A 22,308-nucleotide genomic window follows, 5' to 3' on the forward strand; every position below is an offset into this window, starting at 1 on the left:
TGTGGAAAATTAAAGATTTCAAATAAACCTATTTAAAGTGTATGCGCACATAACTAATAAAAAAAACGAAGAAATATCTCTCGGTAATTTCCTGAAACATATTTTACTTCCGGCTAATATGTTGAATGAAATAAAAACGAAGAAATATATGTCGGCATCATTGTTGACGTTTTTGTGACGACTATCATCAAACGAAATAGTAATATATCATAACAGAAAAGCAAAAGCGAATTTTAAATATATATCGACACATTGCCGGCGGTGTCATGTTGGGCGGTGTATGATACACCATGACGCGATTTTAAAAAATATATCTCTGCATTTTCCCGCGTGTGTGGATTGTTCTCAATTATTGCTGACAACCGAGTCTAAAAGTAAAACCATCGATAAAAATGAAATCATATGGTGAGTTAGATTGGAGATAAAGGCGTGAGAGAGACTCAATGGCCTTGAAGTTACAGGCCTTTGAGAATTCATTTCGTTCTATAAACGGCAACTTTCATCGGATTTTCTTCCCGTTTTTTTTCAACCGAGTCTAAAACTATGTTAGCGACTGTGAAAAATGAAATGATTTATCGAATTTGATTTGAAATAAAACTGGGGGAGAGCAAGACACCACGGGCCTACAAAACAGGACTCAAAGCTATGCGAGTTAATAAAAATGGTGGATATTTGTTTTATAGCCACTCCCAGAATGGGTGGAGCTATGGGTGGAGCTACTCTGCAAACCGAGTAAGCCACACCCCGGACAGACACCCAACAGATAAAAAAAAAGACAGACAGAATCATCTACGGCTATTATAATATAGATATATATATATATATATATATATATATATATATATATATATATATATATATACTGTATATATATAGGCTAGCCCCTGCTCTAGCGGGGGAAAAATGGCCTTAAAAAAACGATCATTCATTCATTCATTCATACATATACATACTGTATATATATTGTTGTGGAAATGAGAAGTGTTTTTTTATTGTTGTAAAAATATCACCCTCCTTCCTCCAGTTGTGTATAAAGGTCAAAGGCTGTCCCTTCGTTAGGTCATATACAATCGCGTTAGCCAATCATAGATTTCATGCTTGTTGGTAGTTATTTCCTTATTCTGTGTATTAGGTTAAGGCTTTGTCTTCCATTAATTAATACTCCATTGCACCGAATTCAAATAGAGTAGATTCCCTTTCATTTCCATTCCCTTTCATTCCCATTCCTAAAGCCTCGATTGCCAACTGCATTCGCCGCCATTGCCATGTGCTCCAGCTCGGAGAAGAAAGGGCGTGTCTCCACCTCGTCATAGAGGGAGGAGTGAGTCGGCCCCCACTCAACCAACCCAGCCAAAGGGGTTTTGGCTGGAGAGGGCGGAGGAAGAGCGATCGAGGAGGTTCGAAAAGGTTGAAGGGTGTGGCCTATATAACCCGGGAGTGACGCCCCCCACCACGGGATGCACCTGAGATAAATCCAGAGGAGGTGAGACGAGCTTCGGAGAGAGACGCACAAAAGAGTCCACCGCAGCTTGTGAACAAACCGCAGCTTGGAGCGTCGACGGGCGGTGACGACAGTTGCGGCCAAGAAGCCCACGTCGCCGTGCGGAGGCCGATTGGGGAGAGTCGGCGGCTGCTCAACTCGAGCCGGGATCACACCCCACCACCCGCACCCTTCCAGCTCTGTGGACCACTTGGACCTTCCCCTCCTTCCAGCCAATCGTTCCTGCCTTCATTTCCCCATTCGTGTGAGTTTGATTGTCGTCCGTTTTGTGTGTCTCGTCCTGGGTATAATTAAGACTGTAGGTAAGCTAGCGTTGCACTGTGTCTCGTTGCACTGTGTCTCCTTGATTCCTTCTGTCTTTATTTCGTATCCTTCCTTCTCCTTGGTTTCTTTGGTCTTGTAAATAGTAGTAATAAATTATAGTCGTATTTCAAACCCTTTTTGTCTTCTTCTTCTTCACATCCGTCGTCTTTGTCTTTTCCCCATTGAATACCTGTGGCACGATTTTGGCCAACGTTTAAGGAATCGGGTCTAGTCTTGGTAAACGGCTCACGCCGCGGTTCGCTTCGCTCGCGCAACATCCATTACGCTGCCGGCCGTGAGCGGGGGGTGTTCCTTCGCGTAACGGGAAGCGCTGGTATTTAGGTCATAGGACTTGTGGGCCTAAAACCCTACCCAGCGCCGACCGGGCGTGGCGTCATACCCCCGGGACCACGTCGGTCAGTAACAGACGAGGGGCTTCATGCCCCCTCGATAACGGGAACCGAGGCCGACGTCAGGTTCCGTAACAATATATATATATATATATAATATATATATATATATATATATATATATATATATATATATATATATATATATATATATATATATATATACATATATATATACATATATATACATAGATAGATATATATATATATATATATATATTACATATATATATACATATATATATACATATATATATATATACATATATATATATATATATACATATATATATACATATATATACATATATATATATATATATATATACATATATATATATATATTGTTACAGACACGACTTTGATGTTAAGGTGGGCCGAGCGGAATGGCCGTCGTGTCCGCACAAATTACCCGATTGTACTCGAACGTTGACGAAGCCGCGCCACGCTGGCTCAATAAGGAAAAAGAAGACACACGGCTGAATTATAATGACAGACACCAGGGATACGGTTCTCAAGACCTCCGGAGGAGATTATATTCGTGCGGAAGGTCAGATTACAGGGACGAGAGGTACAACATAGAAAGACAAGCACTTAGACACAATCTTATATTATTCCCCAACAGACGACAGCAAACGGGACAAGGCTGACTCACACGGGGGTTGATGAAAAGGACAGCGGGTATCGATGGCTCAAGGTGCACTCTTGGCTCAAGGACAGGGTCGACCCGGTCCGGTCCAGAGATGCGGAAGGTTGCACAGCGCTCGAGGTGGTAACGTTCTTTCACAGGCGGGTTCTCTTCCTCTCAGCGGTCGTAGGCAACGTTCTTTCTCCAGCTGGGGCGCATCTGACGTCACATCCGGCGCGTGGCCGCGTATATCCGGCGGGAGTGACACGCCCTCGGCTCGTTAGCTCCGCCTCGTGGAATCGGCACGTTGCTTCTCATTGGGTGCGTGCGGGGGGTTTACCAGGCTCCGCCCTTGACGAGGAGCTGACAAGGAGCCCCTTCGTGGTAACCCCGTGGAGCGCATGGTCTGGAGCGCATCGTCTGGAGCGCATTGTCGATGGCGGCGAACCGAGCCGGTGGGAGGACGCACACTCCCCCCCCGCGCAGCGCCGTGCCCTCTGTTGTTGTAGACGGGGAAGAAGATGGGAGGAGGTATGGAAAGGTCCTAAACTCACTACTGGTGCCATATAATCACATTCTGGTGCAACGAAGAGTCATAATTAATGGAAACGAGGCCTTAACTGACATAGACTAAGAATAACTAGCAAGATGTCCGAAAGTTGTCTACGTGTGGTGCGGTGGACCTGGGCACGACATTTAATGGGGAATAAGGGGAAGGTCGGCTCTACTGATTGTTGTTTACAGACAATGGGACTAGGGAATGGGGGATTGGGGAAAGTTGGGGAGTATTGGAGAAATAGGGGAATATTTACAAGCGGATATGGAGGCCAAATTCCATATTCGCAACATTGCACCCTTCTCTACCCTCGGGGCGTCCCGACCCGATAAATTTTTACCTACTTTAGTGTGGCACGCAATGTAGTTCCCTCTACTATTAACTCTACCCTGAGTGCGACAGTTTTACAGATATTCACAAATGAGTAAATATGTCCCCCTGCGACGTTGCACCCTTCTCCTCACAGAAACACACCCACAGGATAACCGAATCCGGAAAGAATTCTCAAACTACACATACAGCCGGTAGGGAGCATTATTTACAAGACTACGCTGCTATTTACACTACGATCCAGGACCTGTTTTTGGAGGAACACATGCAGATGTTATGCATAGAGAGAGCGCGCTTGCCAACATCGATACACCAACCCACGAGTGCTCTGTGGCCGACGGCCTTTAATAACGTACAGAGCACCCTTCCCGAGCATCAAAAGCACCACCCCACCACCAATCGGTGCAGTCACCATTGTTCATTGGAATAAAAATAAATTCGACAACCCCTAACCCTGCAGGTGTCTCTTGCTCTTCTTGTGGTGCACTTGGTGTTAACTAAAAGTGGTTCACCTGTATGGCATAGGTGCCACGTTGACCCATAGGTCCATCCCCGGGTGGTGCTTGGCCGCAAACGAACTGCGGTCCATTGTGGGTGGCCACAAACATTGCGGTCCATATGGTGTATCGATCCCGGCAGCAAACAGCGAAAGTGCAGGCCCACAACTGCGCAGCCAGCACCTCTCTCTCCTCTCTCTCTACCCCAAAGCCAGATCCTCGGAGGTGGGAGACAAAAGAAGCAGACAAGTGAGTAAGGTGGTAAGGGCGCAAAAGTGCACGCAATGTAAGGTGATGCACACTGGGGGCACAGGGAACCAGGTGAGACAGGTACGTTCCTATCGTACGCCCCCCCCACCAGGTAACCTACATGGCCCCTCCCTTACCCCTTACTGTATCCACACAACACAACACTACTCATAAACATCTACTTTACAAATCAACAAACATCCCTACTGTCTTCCCCGTTCCTCCCATATACCAAATTCGTCTTCTCTCCCTCCTAACCAATCAAATTTGCCATTTTCAACTGAACATCAAAATTTGCCATCACCAATTCATCATCAGTCCCTCCTAGGGAGGGAGAGATGGAATCACCCCAATGTCTCATCCACGTCGTGATGCGTCTCACAAATCCTCACAACAATTCTTACTTCCTGCAACACAAAACAAAGAAAACACAGGTGTGGAGTCATCATCATCACCACAGGTAAGTGGCTGAGTATGGTGCGACAGGTTCATCAATCCTAACTATTTCCTAAGTGACTTTAACAACTTTACACTACCCGGGGTCTTTCTCCGGCCAAACCATTGGCCCTCTTACACTATTGGGTTCTAAAAACCAATTCCCATTGGCCAGACTGTGGTGCTTTTCAATTTGGGGTCTCACTCCCCCGATTCATCTCCCGGTGCCCTCGCACAATTTCTGGGCTGTGGCGTGTACCTCTCCCAGTGGGTCTACCCACCTGCACACCTCCACCACTGCAGTTGCCTCCGAGCTTACCTGCTCCTCACCCTAACCTAACTACCTGGGGAAGGCCCTCTGGCACTCTCCCCACTCGGTGCCCTCTCTGGCACTGGGCTACCCGGGTCCATCCTCCGGATCCTCGGGCCCCATCCACAACTCTACCGGCTCCCAGAGCCCACCTGCGGCCTCACCTGGCCGACATCCTCACAGTGGTGGAGTGCCCAACCAACTACACACACTAACAGGCTACACGCCCAGCCATTTCCACAACACTAATGCACCCATCCACAACACCATTCTGCAACCGCACCACAGATGCCAATATCCAACCACAATTTACCTGTACCCTCTACCTAACACTTACACTACCCGCCCCGGGTACTCGTGAAAGGGGTCCACTCTTCCCCCATCCACACCTTCGCACCATGCACACCACTCTGTACCACTTACTCCAACTCTCTCCACACACCTGTACTTGCACACCTGTGCTCTCATTCTTGGTGCCGCCTGCACCCTTCTCTCCCCAAGCGCATTCGCGCTGATCCACACACTCACTACTCACTCACTGCTCCACACACCTGTCCAGTTGCACACACACCTGTGCAATCACACCTGTTCAATCCTCACACACACGGCATCATCTCAGCTAACTACTCCCTTCTGAAACTTGCGCTTCCCAGTCGTCCCTTTAAACTATTGCGCTCCCTCGTCATTATCATCCACACTAATCTACCTGCGTCCCCACTACAGGTATCAGTCACTAACTAATCTTAACGTTACCTACTGTCATCTTCTAGGGCCCTATTGATATAACCTAACCCACCCGGGCTAGTTTTCACTGCCATACACCCCATAAACTATTGCGCATTTGCCCCAATTATGGGAAGGATGGTGGATTTGCCATCCCACCACATCGGGGGTCTCTCACTACCAATTTTGCACATCAAATTTCAACAAATTAAAAATTTGCCAACCACTGCCCATCATCTGCCAATCACTACTGCCTATCCCTTGCCAATCATCAAAATTTTGTTTTTCTCCAATTTTGGGTCCAAAACACTAACCTCATCACCCAGTCGACTCACTAATACCTCTCGGTGCGCCAATCCCTGTCCAAAGCCCGGCTTCGTAAAGCCAAGCAATGGATGCTGGTTGTTTTGTGCCAGCGGCTGGATGCGTCCGGCATTCGGGGCAGGGACGGGGGCTTACCCGGGCCGAGATCCCACGCACCACCTCGGCGTGGAGCCATCCAATGTCCCGATCTCGACCTGCCGGCACGTCTCAACAAAAAGTGGTCGCCATGACGACCCTTTCTATCGGGCTGCCAGCTCCGCCTAGTGGAGCACGGACGCGGCCGTTCAAAGCGAGGCCCGGCACGCACCGAGGGCCCGATTCGGCCATAAGTCGTTCTACACTCTACCCCGTCTAACGTCGATGCTTCACCTGGACGCTTACACCCCGCAGCCCGTTCCTTGTTCACACATCCAGCCGTGCCCATGCTCCTCGTACCTTTCCTTACACACCCAGGTACACCCATTCCACTCACAGCCTTGGTCACACACCTGACCACCGAACACTTTGGCACACATTCGTTGCTCGCACACCTCACCAATACACCTCTTCGCGCCCCCTCCTCAGTCACCTCCTCTGTGACAATCACAGGTGTGCTCTCATTCGCACACCCAACCACGTGCCTCACCACCAACTCCAGCGTGCATTCCCACTCACGCTCTACCATTCCAGGTGTGCATCCTTCCATCCCAGGTGTACATCCTCGCTCACCTGTCACAACTAACTCACGCTCCATGTCACTCTCACTACTTTCACCTCCATTCCTGACAGCGCACTCACCCTTACTCTTGACAGCGCACTCTTTCCTCGTGCACCTGTCCGTCACACCCCTTTCTCGCGCACACTCTCCCGTTACATCCTCTGTAACACTCACCACACCGCGCTTCCATGTGCCCCCTCGCACACGCGCTACGACCGACTCACTCCTGACGGCACACTCACTCCTCGGCACACACTTTTTCCTCACACACCCCAGAGTCGGACTTTCTCGCACACCTCCTCTTTCGCACACCAGACCTGTCGCACACTTCACCAACGGCCTCTCACGAACACCCCGGGTCTATCTCGACCCCCAAGCTTATTAAATCCCCTGGCGCATCATACGCACGACCATATTGGTCACCACTTACACCGGGTCCTCTTCCTCTTCGCTTCTCCTCCATCACCTGCGAATCCCTCATCCGGTTAATGAGCACATCATCACGATCCAAACACAGACTTTGGACCAATTCTTTTATCTCCTCTTTTATCTCTTTCTTATCCCCTCTCCGTCGCTTCTTAATTTCGCTCATCCCTTCTTCCACTTCTTCTAATTTGTGCTTCACCTCTTTTATTCCCCGGTACGTCTCCTCAAGCTCGTCCCTCCAAGGCTACCTTGACCGTTTCCATGTGCGTCCTTACCTGTCGGTCCTTCGTCTCCATTACCTCTATCACCTCGTCCAACCTCGTTGTCAGTCCCTCACGTACCATCTGACATTCCCTCTTTGTCGCTATTAAGTCGTTTTTTATGTCGTTTTGTGTCGCTTTTAAACCTCCTAATACCGCAGTGTTCCTTTGAACCTGCTCCACTAACTCCGTCTGTCCCACCGTCAGCTGCTCCACCTCCTGCGTCAGGACCTCTATGCCCCCTTGTAACTTTACAGTCCCCTTTCTCACCTCCTTCTCCATGTGCTCCTTACAGTGCCTCACCTCCTCGCGCACTCCTCCGACCTCCTCACTCACTCCTCTCCTGATCTCCCTCTCCATCACTTGCATCTCCTGCCCAGATGCCACCCTCATCTGCTCCATTTCCTCCCTGTGAGCATCCAGTTTGGTTTCTACCCCCATTCTGACCCCCTCTATCTGCTGCCCCATTTGGTTAACTTCCCTTTCCGCTTGGTCCCTCATGTCCCTCAATTTGCCTTCCATGGTGTTTTCTAACCCCTCTAACCCATTTTTCACTCCCTCTATCTGATTCTCCTGGGCAGCCATTCTATTTTCTACCCCCTCTAACCCCTTTTGCATCCCTTCCATTTGATTCTCTTGAGCGGCCATTCTGTTTTCTACCCCCGTTAACCCCTCCTGTATTTCCCCTAATCTATCGTCTAATTTCCCAAATTTCATGTCTAATCCCTTAAAATTATTGTCTAATCCCTTAAAATTATTGTCTAATCCCTTAAAATTATTGTCTAATCCCTCACTGGTACCCCTCGCTTCGTCCCTCATTACCCACAATTGCTCACCCTGAGCATCCATCCGGTCCCCCATTACCCCCAATTGCTCACTCTGAGCATCCATCCGGTTTCCCAACCGCTCATTATCAGCCCTCATTTCCTCCCTCATTTTCTCGCTATTCTGGGCCATAAGGGCCTTCATTTGTATGAAAAAAAGGCCCCAATCCATCGGGGGCGCTGCCACGGTCCGCGGGCGTGGACGCCGTGGCCATCTGCGAGGCGCCATTTTGCGCGCCCGCTACTTCGTGCGTGACGGCGCTATTTTGCGAACCTGCTACCCTCACTGCTTCGCTCTCCTCGCGTCCCTCAATTGGTCCTGGACCGACCCTGCTTCACTCTCCCCTACCACCCAGCCGTCTTGATGACTTGCAAAATTCGAGTTTCGTAAAACAAATCCAAATTTGCTGTTATAATTTCGTCGAGCGCAGTAACCGCGGGACCCGCGCTCCGGATCGATTTGGTCGAGCGCCGTATGCGCTCCGGCTCGATTTTCCCTCCCAAAATTTGGGCCTAACTAATTTAGTCCCGGGTCCGAATCTCACTCCTCGACACCAATTGTACAGACACGACTTTGATGTTAGGTGGGCCGAGCGGAATGGCCGTCGTGTCCGCACAAATTACCCGATTGTACTCGAACGTTGACGAAGCCGCGCCACGCTGGCTCAATAAGGAAAAAGAAGACACACGGCTGAATTATAATGACAGACACCAGGGATACGGTTCTCAAGACCTCCGGAGGAGATTATATTCCGTGCGGAAGGTCAGATTACAGGGACGAGAGGTACAACATAGAAAGACAAGCACTTAGACACAATCTTATATTATTCCCCAACAGACGACAGGCAAACGGGACAAGGCTGACTCACACGGGGGTTGATGAAAAGGACAGCGGGTATCGATGGGCTCAAGGTGCACTCTTGGCTCAAGGACAGGGTCGACCCGGTCCGGTCCAGAGATGCGGAAGGTTGCACAGCGCTCGAGGTGGTAACGTTCTTTCACAGGCGGGTTCTCTTCCTCTCAGCGGTCGTAGGCAACGTTCTTTCTCCAGCTGGGGGCGCATCTGACGTCACATCTGGCGCGTGGCCGCGTATATCCGGCGGGGAGTGACACGCCCTCGGCTTCTTTAAGCTCCGCCTCGTGGAATCGGCACGTTGCTTCTCATTGGTGAGTGCGGGGGGTTTACCAGGCTCCGCCCTTGACGAGGAGCTGACAAGGAGCCCCTTCGTGGTAACCCCGTGGAGCGCATGGTCTGGAGCGCATCGTCTGGAGCGCATTGTCGATGGCGGCGAACCGAGCCGGTGGGAGGACGCACACTCCCCCCCCGCGCAGCGCCGTGCCCCTCTGTTGTTGTAGACGGGGAAGAAGATGGGAGGAGGTATGGGAAAGGTCCTAAACTCACTACTGGTGCCATATAATCACATTCTGGTGCAACGAAGAGTCATAATTAATGGAAACGAGGCCTTAAACTGACATAGACTAAGAATAACTAGCAAGATGTCCGAAAGTTGTCTACGTGTGGTGCGTGGACCTGGGCACGACATTTAATGGGGGAATAAGGGGAAGGTCGGCTCTACTGATTGTGTTTACAGACAATGGGACTAGGGAATGGGGGATTGGGGAAAGTTGGGGAGTATTGGAGAAATAGGGGAATATTTACAAGCGGATATGGGAGGCCAAATTCCATATTCGCAACAATATATATACATATATATATACATATATATATACATATATATATACATATATATATACATATATATATACATATATATATATATATATATATATATATATATATATATATATATATATATAGATATATAGTATATAATATATATACATATATATATACATATACATATATATACATATATATATATATATATACATATATATATATATATATACATATATATATATATATACCATATATATATACATATACATATATATACATATATAGTATATATATATACATATATATATATATATATATACATATATATATATATATACATATATATATACATATATATATACATATATATATATATATACATATATATATACATATATATATACATATATATATATATATATATATATATATATATATACACACACATATATATATACACACACATATATACATATACACACACACACACACACACACACACACACACACACACACACACACACACACACACACACAACACACACACACACACACACACACACACACACACACACACACACACACACACGCTTCCATATTGTACTTATGTATTTCAGTATGCTTCAACGAAAGCAGCAACCTAATTATTTAGCTTCAATATATGCCTATACAGATATATAATTGGAGTAGTGTATGTGTGTGACTTCTATGCACTCCTGAATCATCATGAGACGGGGTGAACTGAAGTCTGCTGGTCGTACCCAGGGCGGGGGCGGGAGGGGGGAGAGGAGGGAGAGAGAGAGAGTCCGATAGGTAGGGGGTGAAGGCCTGATACTCTTGATGCAAATGTGTGTCATACAAGTGCCACTCCAAAGTATTGCAGGTCCTCCCATCGAACTCTGGGGGAAATAGCGTCCACAAGAACGGGTTCTTCACCAGTGTGATATAATTTGAAAAGATGATGCAGAGGTATCAAAATATGTTCAATCTCAGCATGACTACAAAACTGTTGGATTGGTGTTTCCCAGGCAGGACATCAACGAGTGCAGCGTCCATCAGATGGGCTTTAAGCTGGGTACATGACCACAAGCATTGATTGCTGGTGAGCATTAATGATCCCTCAGTATATTTTGACAAAGACGAGTCAAGTCATCACCTGCATCCTGGACAAATCCCTGCCCAAGGGATGAGTACAACCATGTCGATTTGACTCTGGAAATGACAACATGGCATACCAATGATCTGTCAGGTCATAGAAAAGATAAATCAGCAACAGCCCAATTATTACTTTTAATAGACACCGATATAGATTTGTTCCACATAAGCAGTGCCTCCCGTTGCTCCTCGGTCTTGAAGACCCACAGCAATTGCATTGGTGATATATTTGCACACAACACTCAAACAGACAGACACACACACCACCACCACCACCGCCAAACTCCTTTGTGGACGAAGAATGCGCTAGTTATCCTCCGACTCATCGTTGAAAAATAAAAACTGCAGCACGAGATCAACAAATAAAACCTTAAAATATGAATCAAAATGAAACAAAAACAAAATCTGTCGCATTTAAATATAAAAAAACTGCAGCACGAGTCAATCAAGATGTTGTACATAGATGCAACATGTATCCATGTAAAAATAAGGAAGTAAAATAACTTCCGTAAACAGGTGACGCAGCATGGCAAACTAAGTAATTACATCCAAACTGTCTCTTTATGGGTAAAGCAACCACAAAGTGGGAAATTAAGGACAATGCAAAAGAGGCATAAAATTGTAAAGTTGGAATGCTGTTTACTCTGCAGAGAGAGTTTACTCTGCAAAAGACAATGAAACCATGCCAGTTGCAATGTGGTGCAATATTTTGAGTGAGTCTTCTTGTGGCAAGAAAAAAAGCTGGAGAAGAGAAATCTTTTAATTCCATCTCCTAGGTATTGCCTCTGAGCTGCTCAGGAAGCTTCGCACGGCAGGCATATATGAGCTAACATGTGCAACGACAAGCGTTGTGGAGCGTGGCAGCACACGGCGATTCCTCGCCTCCGGAGCTGCCCTGCCCAACCCACTGCTCATCCCACTTTGACTATGACGGATTTTGCCGTCACCCAGTTCGATTGCTATCTCTTTTCGAGCAAGCTCTGGCTAGCCAAGTAAAAATCAGCGCCAATATCGTGGGTGCAGTGCCCTGCGGCTGGACAGCCACACAGCCCACTTCCTTTGAGGCCTGACCCAGGCGAAAGGACCTGCCTTGGCACCATCAGTCTTAATTAGGGTGGCAGCACACAGCCACACAAGGGCCAGGCAAAATCATCTGTCCCATTCACTGCTTGACGCCTGCCATAAACGCTGTGCTTTCAGAATGGGACTCAAACACAGCTAGGCAGAAGGAAGTTTAGGTGTGCAGTTCCATCGACACATGTTCCATGAAGCAAATGCAGAACACATTGAGGAAGAGGGAATAAAAGGCTCAAAATCTCAACAAAATAGGTGTTCACTTGTATACAAAAAACCCCTCCCGACACATCTTGGATTCTCAAAACTAAATAATCATTTTATATTTCAGTGTTTATGCAACTTTTTCTTAAACAATATCCAGGAAGTCAATGTCTATTCACAGACTCTATACAAGAAATTCTTTTAACAGCATCCAAAAGAGTAAAACAATAAAACTGGACGATGATATAATTCACACTCTTGGATAAGCATTTTTATGCGCCAGCAACAACAAAATGGAAACCATCACGATAAGCGCCGGTACTATAATCTTGTCACACAGAACTGCCCACCCAGCTACAGGAGTGGCTGGAGATGCAGCCATGTGCTTGGCCAAGTGTTTGTTTGCGTGCTCATGTGCGTGTGCTGACCCATGCCAAGTCAAATGTAAGACGCGCAGCGTGCTACTCCTATGGCTCACTCTGGCGCCCATGCGAGCCGACCTCATTCCCTGCTGACACAGCTCTGTCGGCGAATTATCAGTCAGTGGTTAATTACCAGGCCGCGCGAGAGGCGCACTCAATGCTGGCCACGCATCAAGGCTTTGAAAAATCGGAGAAGAGGACAGGAATACTTTTACAAAAAGGACTGCAGATCAGTTAGCGAAAAAGTGGGCCACATATCTACCCACGAGCATGATAGCGTATTACCTGTAGAGACACACAATGAACAAAAAAAAAAAAAAAAAACAGATTTGAAAAGAAATCCAATAGGTGGATTCAACCGGCTTTGGATCAAGATAAAATGAAATGAAATATTTATATTCTGGTCATGTTTATTAGCACATGGATGTTGTTTTAAATTAATTTCTTTCCCAATGATCTATGGCTTGTGGAAGAACTTGTACATATATTACACGCAAGACAAAGGCATTAGTACCCATCAGTGTACTCTTATATAAATTACAAGGACATTAAGTAGTATAACATGGACAAGCATATATGGGACGTGAAGCTGGGTTCACTACATCATGAACGGGAAACACAAACATATAGAATGAAGAACGAGTCGTGCTCCTCAAAACACGTGTCAATCTGCCTCAATGGGCAAGTAAAACAATGGACAAAATCAACAAAACGTTGAGGTATGCCAACCAACGTGGGAAGTAAGAAGCTGATGTTTCAGGCATTAACCCTTCATCAAAGCAAAATAAAGGGTTAAAATGCAAAACCCTTTTGGTTCCAACGAAGGGTTAACGCCAAAACGTCAGCTTCTCCTTGCCTTCAGCGCCGATTAGCATACCTCAATCAATGTCCTGTTGATTTCATGCAATAGGAGCGTGTACATGTCAACTCTGCCACGAGCCAGAATTTACAAGAACTGAATCATGAACAAGGATTGACAAAAACTGTTCCTAAATATTCACAGCAGTTTGTGACTTGAGGCAAATTTCAGCCATGCTGGAAATTTCAAGGTCACACACATCCAAACATGACCAAAATGCAACAAAAACAGCAGGAGCAAAATTAGGCCAAAACCAAGAAACATGCTCATGGAAAAGCAAGAGTTAACAACTTGATACATTCCAATCAGCGATGCAAATGAACTTTATGTTTTCCTTACTGTTGAAGACGCAGAAAGAAGATCAAAGTAAATCTTAAAAGCTCAACTAAGTCTCCATATAATGCATTACCCTCAGCTCTGACGAGGATATTACGTGTGTAAAGAAACTTAACCACCTAGTCCCAAAGATCTCATACACAGGTTTCCACTCAGCCTGAGCATCTCGACGGTAAAGTATTTACGGGTGGCATAGATGTAAACAATATCAAAGCTACTTAACCATTTCCCATTGCTGATGATTTGCCAACAAACAATGAAACCGTACACTGGAAGGAGGATAGTCTCCCACATTATAAATCGTTTTTTTTGTTTAACAAGATCAAATAAACAAGTACAGATATATTCAAAGTACACCGCCCCCATGCCAAATAAATAAATATCCTCCAGCACGGCATTGCCGGGGCGCCTCTGGCGCCCGGCGATACCGCCGTGCAGCTCTTGGACTGTATTGGAAGGGAGAGGTGAACAATAATTGATTGATTAATTGCATAATTAAAATCAAAAAATAATGATCATAAAATATTTTCTTAATCAATTGGCTAATAACATACCGAAACCACCAATGCTTCATCCGAAGCTGTAACTTTTTGAAAATTAATTAACCGTCATTAATTGAAAAAAAAAAAAAATTGATTAATCAATAAATAATCGATTAGTTGATTAAGCAATCAATCAAAAATATCCTTTATAACCACATCACTTAGTCACTGCCATGTCCAAATATTAGCTTCCTAGCTCAAAAGGTGCCTGAGATATTGCCCAGATAAGAAAGAAAATTAATAAATGTTTATTAATGAAAATAAATAAATAATAATCATAAAATAATTAAATAATGAATCAATTGTCCAACAGAATACCTAAACCATCACCGTTTCATCCGAATCCGTAACTTTAAAATAACTAAGGCTTTAACCAAATAATTAAATAATTAATCGATTAATTGATTTATCAGCAAATCAAAAAAAATACAGCCAAATCACTTGGTCATTGTCATGTCCAAATATCAGCTACCGAGCTCAAAAGGTGCCTGCGATAATGCCCAGAAGAGAAAGGAAATAAATAGGTACTTAATTAATCGATAATAATTAAGTAACTAATCAATTGGTTGATTCATCTAAAAACAAAAAATACCGTTTTTGACAAAGTACTTGCTCACTATTGTGCCGAAATATCAGCTTCCTCGCTCAAAGGATGGCTGAGATATCGCCCGGACAAGCAAAAAGAAACCGGAGTGAAAACTCAGAACTCCCTTTCAGCATACATCACATTTCAACCGGGCACCGATGACATTATGCAGCGCCTGGAGATGGCATAGGAAAGGAGCGGTATACAATATAGCGCCAAAAATAGATGAAGCGAAGCGGACTGAAGTTCCATACATCATCAAAATAAACTAGTCTTGAGATATTGGTCACTCTCTCAACTTGGTTCTTATTATATAAAAAGAGGTGGTTGTCACAAGGATTTTTAAGGATGGTCGTCAAGAAAAATATTTCATTGTGGTTTGTAAAATATATCACGAGAGTGAAAATTCCTGATGAGGTGTAAACATTTCATGTTAATCCGTGTTTCAGGTTTATGAATATACAGACAGCAGTTCCAACTTGCATGGAGACATTCTAAGTGGGACAGCTTCCATTTCTTCAACTTTTTCCAAAAGTAAACAACAATTTCAAAGAATCAAAAGTTACTCCTATTACAGTAAAAGTCAACAGACCTATTACAGAGGAAAGTTTGGTTTAACTTACGAGCGTGACCGCGACTTGGGAAGCGTTTTGTCGACCCATTGCCTAAAGGACAAGGAGAAACAGCAGCAGCAGGCAACAAATGGTGAATAGTTGTGGTAATGCAAGACCCCAAAGTGTTGTTCCATTATGCTTTGCTTAATTGCACATCTAAAAATTCAGCTTTTTATGACCCTTCTAATGTATAGCTGTGGAAGAATTTTGTGCCCACACAACCCTACAAGTAAAAGGGTCACAAAAAGCTGAGAGAAATATCTAGAAATAAGACATTTGAAACATTTGCTGGAAAGAAGACAGATGATTTGTATTCATACAGAAGATTCACCTGTTGAAACAGCATGGCTAAGCTAAAGCAAAAAAAAAAGTTTTTTAACATTCATTTTATCCTGGAACAAACATTTTGAGGAAAATAATGTCACCACAAAAGGTTTTCTAAACGCAGTACAGTACATTGCATTTTCACGATAAAGCATAAACCAACAGTAAAGTAAATGAACTGCAAGACAATTAATAATAAACCAGAGTGCCACTTCGATATGTCTCTGCCAATATTATTACATCATTATACGCACTTGCACCAAGTTTACGGTAATTTAAATCCCTTCAGCTGTTCTGAAGTATCACATTTTTAGCTAACATGTTCTATGACTTTTGACCTCTTGATGTCAAAACCTAAGCAGTTCACCCTTGCATCATAATATATACTAATACCAAGTTTGGCCAAAATCCCATCACTGGTTCACAAGTTAGCACGGTGACAGAATTTTTACCTAACGGGACCTCTGACCTTTGACCTTTGTTGACTTATTTCCCCCAAAATATCATCAGTTTATCTTTACATAATTATACACACTTGCACCAAGTTTGACATAGATCCCTTCGGTCGTTCTGAAGTTATCACAAGAACGAAAAACATAATGCCTCCAGCAACTTCCGTTTACTTTTTAGTATACGGTTTATCATTATAACTGACCACTCTCGGATCCAGATCCAAATCTTCACCAAAACCGAATGAAATTGTGTCCTTGTCACACACCCAAACCTGTCCACCAAATTTTGTCGGAATCCGCCCATAACTTTTTTGAGATATCCCGCTCACAGACAAACAAAAAACAAAGACTAACGGTGGGGAAAACATAACCTCCGTCCACCTTTGATGGCGGAGATAACAAAGACAAGAACAGACACCAGTGTTCATGGGTTACAGTGGGTTACATGGGTTACAAAGGCATTCGTAAGCAATGGACAAACACATACGGCATTTGAGATTTGAACCTGGGTTCCCAATGTTATATCATGATCCAGGGATCCAGATTAGGAAATGCAAAACAGGCCAATCCAAGTATTCAAAAGAAATTTCCACATTTTAAAATTAACAACAAAAGTAACAATTATGGTTACATTGCATGACCATGTGGTTGCCAATCCCAAATCTCCCTGAGGGCATAAAGCCAAATCACAAAACGCAGACTGGCATCACATATCCACAACACCAGGCTGACTGAGCAGTCCCCTTGAAAGTTGTGCAAGCCAGCAAGGCACTATATTTAAAAACCTAACCCAATAACAACATGGCAAGTCTTCCGAGACTAGGTCATTTCCATAAGCGTAAGGTGCAGTCAAAAAGAAGTGCTTGGCCAGAGTAAATCCATAGTTTTGTTGACAAGTGAGGTCTCTGTGAACATACAAGTTAATACGTATAAACTTCGGAATAATTAATCCCTCTGGAAGCATGGATTAGAAGTGCAGAGTAAGTTGTTGAATACAGCAGAAGCAATTTATCCAGAATAACACAATTGTCATCAATTTAAAATTTAAAAGTCTACAATTGGAAACCTCATACAATTTGCAACAGTCAGGAAGGGTTCATGGAAGGCACAGATTGTGCGTCACAAATCCCCCAAAAAATTTAAAGACTTAAAAAGATGGGCGGGTGATGGCAGTGCAGCAGATTTGGCAGTCACCTCCTCTACCTCCCCGCTGTCCTCACTATCCCAATTTGAGCCCCCACACTCAATTTAAAACAACTCTGCCAGGCACGTTCTCCAGACCTCCCTCCGGCTTTATTGCCACAATTCTTCATCATCCACTGGTCCTTATAAGCTACCAGATACAAGACAAAATACTGACTCCAACTTTCATAGTCCTCAACTCAGCTGCTGCACCTCTCCTCTTCCCGCCCCCCTCCACCAATACCTGTCTGGCCTTGCTTCCCAATATTGTTACCTGTTCTTCCATTTTTGTTCCAGCATTTTTGGTTCACGAATTATCAAGTGACCACTATATTCGTCATGTGTGTGTGTCTGTCTGTCTGTGTGTGTGTCTGTGTGTGTGTGTGTGTGTGTGTGTGTCTGTCTGTCTGTCTGTCTCTGTCCGCAGCATAACTACCCGATGATATCCGATCTTGATGAAACTTGGATGGGAGGTTGATATCATGATATAGTTGTGTCCTGCCGAGAGTGGGCAGATTGCGCCCATTGTGGGCGGAGCCACGCCCCAAAAAGATGTCTTTTTAGGGGGTAATCGAGTTCAAGCTACATCTTCTCAGAGGGGTTTGGTGGAATCTGACAGGGGTTCCGGTATTTGGTTAGGCCAATGTCATGTGTCTAGCCCCACGGAGCTCGATTTTTCATTTTTTTTCTTTTTTTTCCTTTATTTATTTATTTATTTTCCATTCCATTTTTCACTGAATTTTCGGTATTGTGGAGCTAACTAACCTCATAACTGATTATACATTATTTTCTATCTCATTTCAAGGTCAGCAACCTTCGTTTTGACATTTCCGGGTCTGGCCTGTCCGGGCCTGTTTCGGTTACAGTCCGTCCTTTGTCATTGAATACCGCTCGCTCGTGAACCATCGTCGTCTCCTGACTTGTCTCTTTTTAAATCCAATACATTTTGAACACACTCACACTCTCCCTCTCCCTCTAACAAACTGCCTCAATCTTCACCTTCAAATCCCACCTCTGAACTCGTATTTTCCAACTCCACATATCCAAAATAATTCCCAGACACCAAATGCCAGGGTCTCCCTTCTTCCTCTTCATCAGACACCTGTTCAAACTCGTAAAGTGCATTGAGGTAGAAGGGACAAGAGCAAAAATGCTTGAACGTGTTTTTTTCTCCACTGCCTGGTATGGGTTTGAGGCTGTGGTTGCTCATACTCGGACAGGAATCGCTTGCCATGCAGTGACAATAGCCTGCTGCAATTCACGCACAGAGGTCGGCTGCTGGTCCAAGTTGTCGATTTGACGCTGTGGTTGCTCATACTCGCCCACCCACACTTAGCAAGTTTGTCAAACGCTCCACATGAATTTAGTGAGGTCTTCATCCAACAGTAGACCGGTTTAGGTTTTCATTCAGATGATGATGCCGATATGCATTTAATCGTTTCCTTTCCCTCACAATGGTTCAAAGATGCTGTTAAGATAGAAGCATGCTCGGATCACAATAAAGACTGAAAGAGTGCAGCACCGCTTTGTGCGAATGAGGTAGATAGAGTATCGCAAATATCAATTCTGGGTAAATCACTACATGTGCATAACGATAACGTTGTACAGGAAAGAGTAACGAAAGAGTGATTCCATTTTCCCCATGACAACTAGCTGGTATACTTCCAATTTTCACCAATCTCCCCAGACAATTGGCTTTACTGTATGTATGTATGTATGTATGTATGTATGTATGTGTATATATATGTATTTATGTATGTATGTGTGTATATATATATATATATATATATATATATATATATTGTTGCGGTTTTGAGAGTGTACATATAACATCATTAACGGTTAAAGGTTTGCCCCCATAGTTAGTCCACAAGCAACACGTAGGCCCATTAGAATTAGTTATGTCATAGTATGCGTAAGAGTAGGCCATTTCCCTAGTGACATCTGCGTTGTGTAAAGAAATAATAAGCGTAGGTCCTTTTCATTTTGCGGCCACCCTCCAATTTCCATCATGGGCATAATCGATCCCGCGCCCCATTTGGCATCCCTCAATTTGTTACGCTTTGGGCTACCCGCGGCAGTTTGTTACGCTTTGGCCGCCAGCAGCATTCGCTGCCCTTGGTCTCACTTGAAACTAGTCAAATGACACGAGGTAGGCCTGGAAAGAGGGAGGAGCGTGAGGACGAGGTGTGGCCGCATCAAGCAGCACGTCAGGAGGCGGTGACGGTAAGGGCAACAACCGACCAGGGCTCGGTGGGCATGGCTTGAGAGGGCGTGGTAAGGGCGCATCGAGCAAGTGCTGGAAGGTTCGCTGAGCAAGGCTATATAAGTCTTTGCACAAAGCCCTTGAACAGGACTGGAGGACTGGAGGACTGCCCGTATGAGGACTTATTGGAGAGAGCTTGCTTACTCAAGAGGACTTGATGAGAACGGAGTCACGCATCGCGAGCGAATTGTATTGAAGGAGCGCATTGAGCTACGCAGTGAGATACTGAAGAGCGCATTGTTCACGGTTATTGGAACTGTCCGCTTATTATGTACGCGGCTGAGCCGCGAGTGTAACCACCAAAGCCAGCCTACCGTTGTCCTGTGATAGTCCCGCACGCGCCAAACGTCACGCGGAGAGCTCCTGCCGTCTGGTTCATCTGCTTCGTGGTGCGAGTTGGGGACCGGAGAACGAGCTGCCTGGACGCATCCCTGGACCATCGACCTGGTCAACTACAAACACCGTGTGAGTGTGTCTGAATGTGACGGGCCCGTTTGTCCAGGGATAAGTTAAGACTGTATAAGGCTGCACTGTGTATTCTTCTTCTTCTTTATTGTACAAAGTGTAAATAAAATCTGTTATTCCTTCCTTCCCAAATTCGACCGTTTCAGTCATTTCCATCATTGGGTAAGCGTGGCACGATTACGAACCGCTTGGATCGGGTTAGTCATTGCTAACGGCTCGGGTCACGGGTCGCTACCACTCGGCGTTTCCACTAACACCCGTGATTCGGGCGGGGCTTATTTCCTCGTTTCCGGCCAGCGTTAGTACTTAGGTAATAGCGAATTCATAGTCCTAAAACCATATTTAACACTGTCCGGGAAGGACGTCATAGGTCCCGGGTCCCGTCGGCTAGTAAAAGACAAGGGGACTAACCCCCCCCCCAACCCCCCACCGTGTATCACCGCATCTGATGATAGTGGACAAGGGTATTAGGAATGACGCTTCAGAACCCTAAATTGTATCACAAGTAGGAGGACTCCGTGCTATTTTCACACTCGCTTAGCCTACGTTGCTTTAGACTTCACTTGACTCCAAAAAATCTGGAGAAATTCCCGTTTTATTGCCGTTTTTGTATATAGCAGCTTAAAGCATTGTTCCACCTTGCGGCATTTTTCTCTGGCCACTTCAAATGGTTCAATAAAATAATAACTACAATAATTGGTAGTACTGTATTTAAAAACAATAAAGTGATCCTCCCTAAACCACTCCTGTGGATATATTTTAAATTATTTTATGCGATTATAATAACAGTAATCCCCTAATTAATTAATCTCACCTAACATCACCAGCAGTAAACAAACACGCAAAAAATGTGATCCTTGTGTGTCCCATTACCAATCAGCTTGCTATTGCTTGCCAAGCAACCATCTCTTATCAACTGTTTTGTGGGTCTGATAGCTTGAGTGCTTGGCGAGCGCTCCATAAGCTGCTTGGTAATCGAACACATCCACTGAGCTGTTTCTATAACTGGAGCAAACTTCGCTGGGGCGATATTTCGGTAGCGAGTGGCACCAGCGATTAGTCATCACCTCCATCTTGGATTAACATAGCCCAGGGAGGATGTTCATCTCACTGGTTTCAGTTAAAAAGATGCTGTTCATGTTCATGTTCAGTGTTCTGCTGTTCTTTTGCCCTGAATCAAAGGATTTCCCATGAGTTGAGAGTGAACAAAACCATCACTTTTCATAAGTAAGGAAACCTTATTTCATATTAAATAGGATTTTGAAATGTTTTGACGATGTTATTATTCTATTTTATTATTGTTTGTTTCTCGGCGGTGAAGTCTCAACTCGATAGTACTTGCCTGATCAGAATCGCCGATTCGACATGTGTTTATGCTGATGCGTTTCATTTATCATGTGAACGTGTATTGTTATAATCACCAGTAAAGTGTGTGTGTGTGTGTGTGTGTGTGTGTGTGTGTGTGTGTGTGTGTGTGTGTGTGTGTGTGTGTGTGTGTGTGTGTGTGTGTATGTGTGTGTGTGTGTTAAACTCCATAAGCAGGTTTCTTACTGCTTTTTCTTCTTTCTTTCTTTCTTCCTTCCTTTCTTGCTTTCTTAATGCTTAAAAAAAAAAAAAAAAGACAATCAAATAGGTAATTGTTTCTCGCCGGTTATCAATTTGTAGTTTAACAC

At 44.7% G+C, this 22,308-nt stretch overlaps 1 protein-coding gene across 2 annotated transcripts in view; it reads right to left on the reverse strand.

Annotated features, from left to right (window-relative positions):
• Positions 1–22,308, reverse strand: part of LOC137432531 (zinc finger CCHC domain-containing protein 7) — a 487,923-nt gene that overhangs the window by 452,950 nt on the left and 12,665 nt on the right. For both annotated transcript variants that reach the window (XM_068124553.2, XM_068124552.2), the window contains exon 3: positions 15,956–15,997. In XM_068124553.2, the coding sequence (XP_067980654.2) occupies positions 15,956–15,997 (42 nt within the window). The remainder of the gene's footprint in view (positions 1–15,955; positions 15,998–22,308) is intronic.

The sequence above is a fragment of the Myxine glutinosa genome, chromosome 8 (genome assembly GCF_964187855.1).
Source record: "Myxine glutinosa chromosome 8, kmMyxGlut1.1, whole genome shotgun sequence".
In the NCBI taxonomy this organism is placed as follows: domain Eukaryota; kingdom Metazoa; phylum Chordata; class Myxini; order Myxiniformes; family Myxinidae; genus Myxine; species Myxine glutinosa.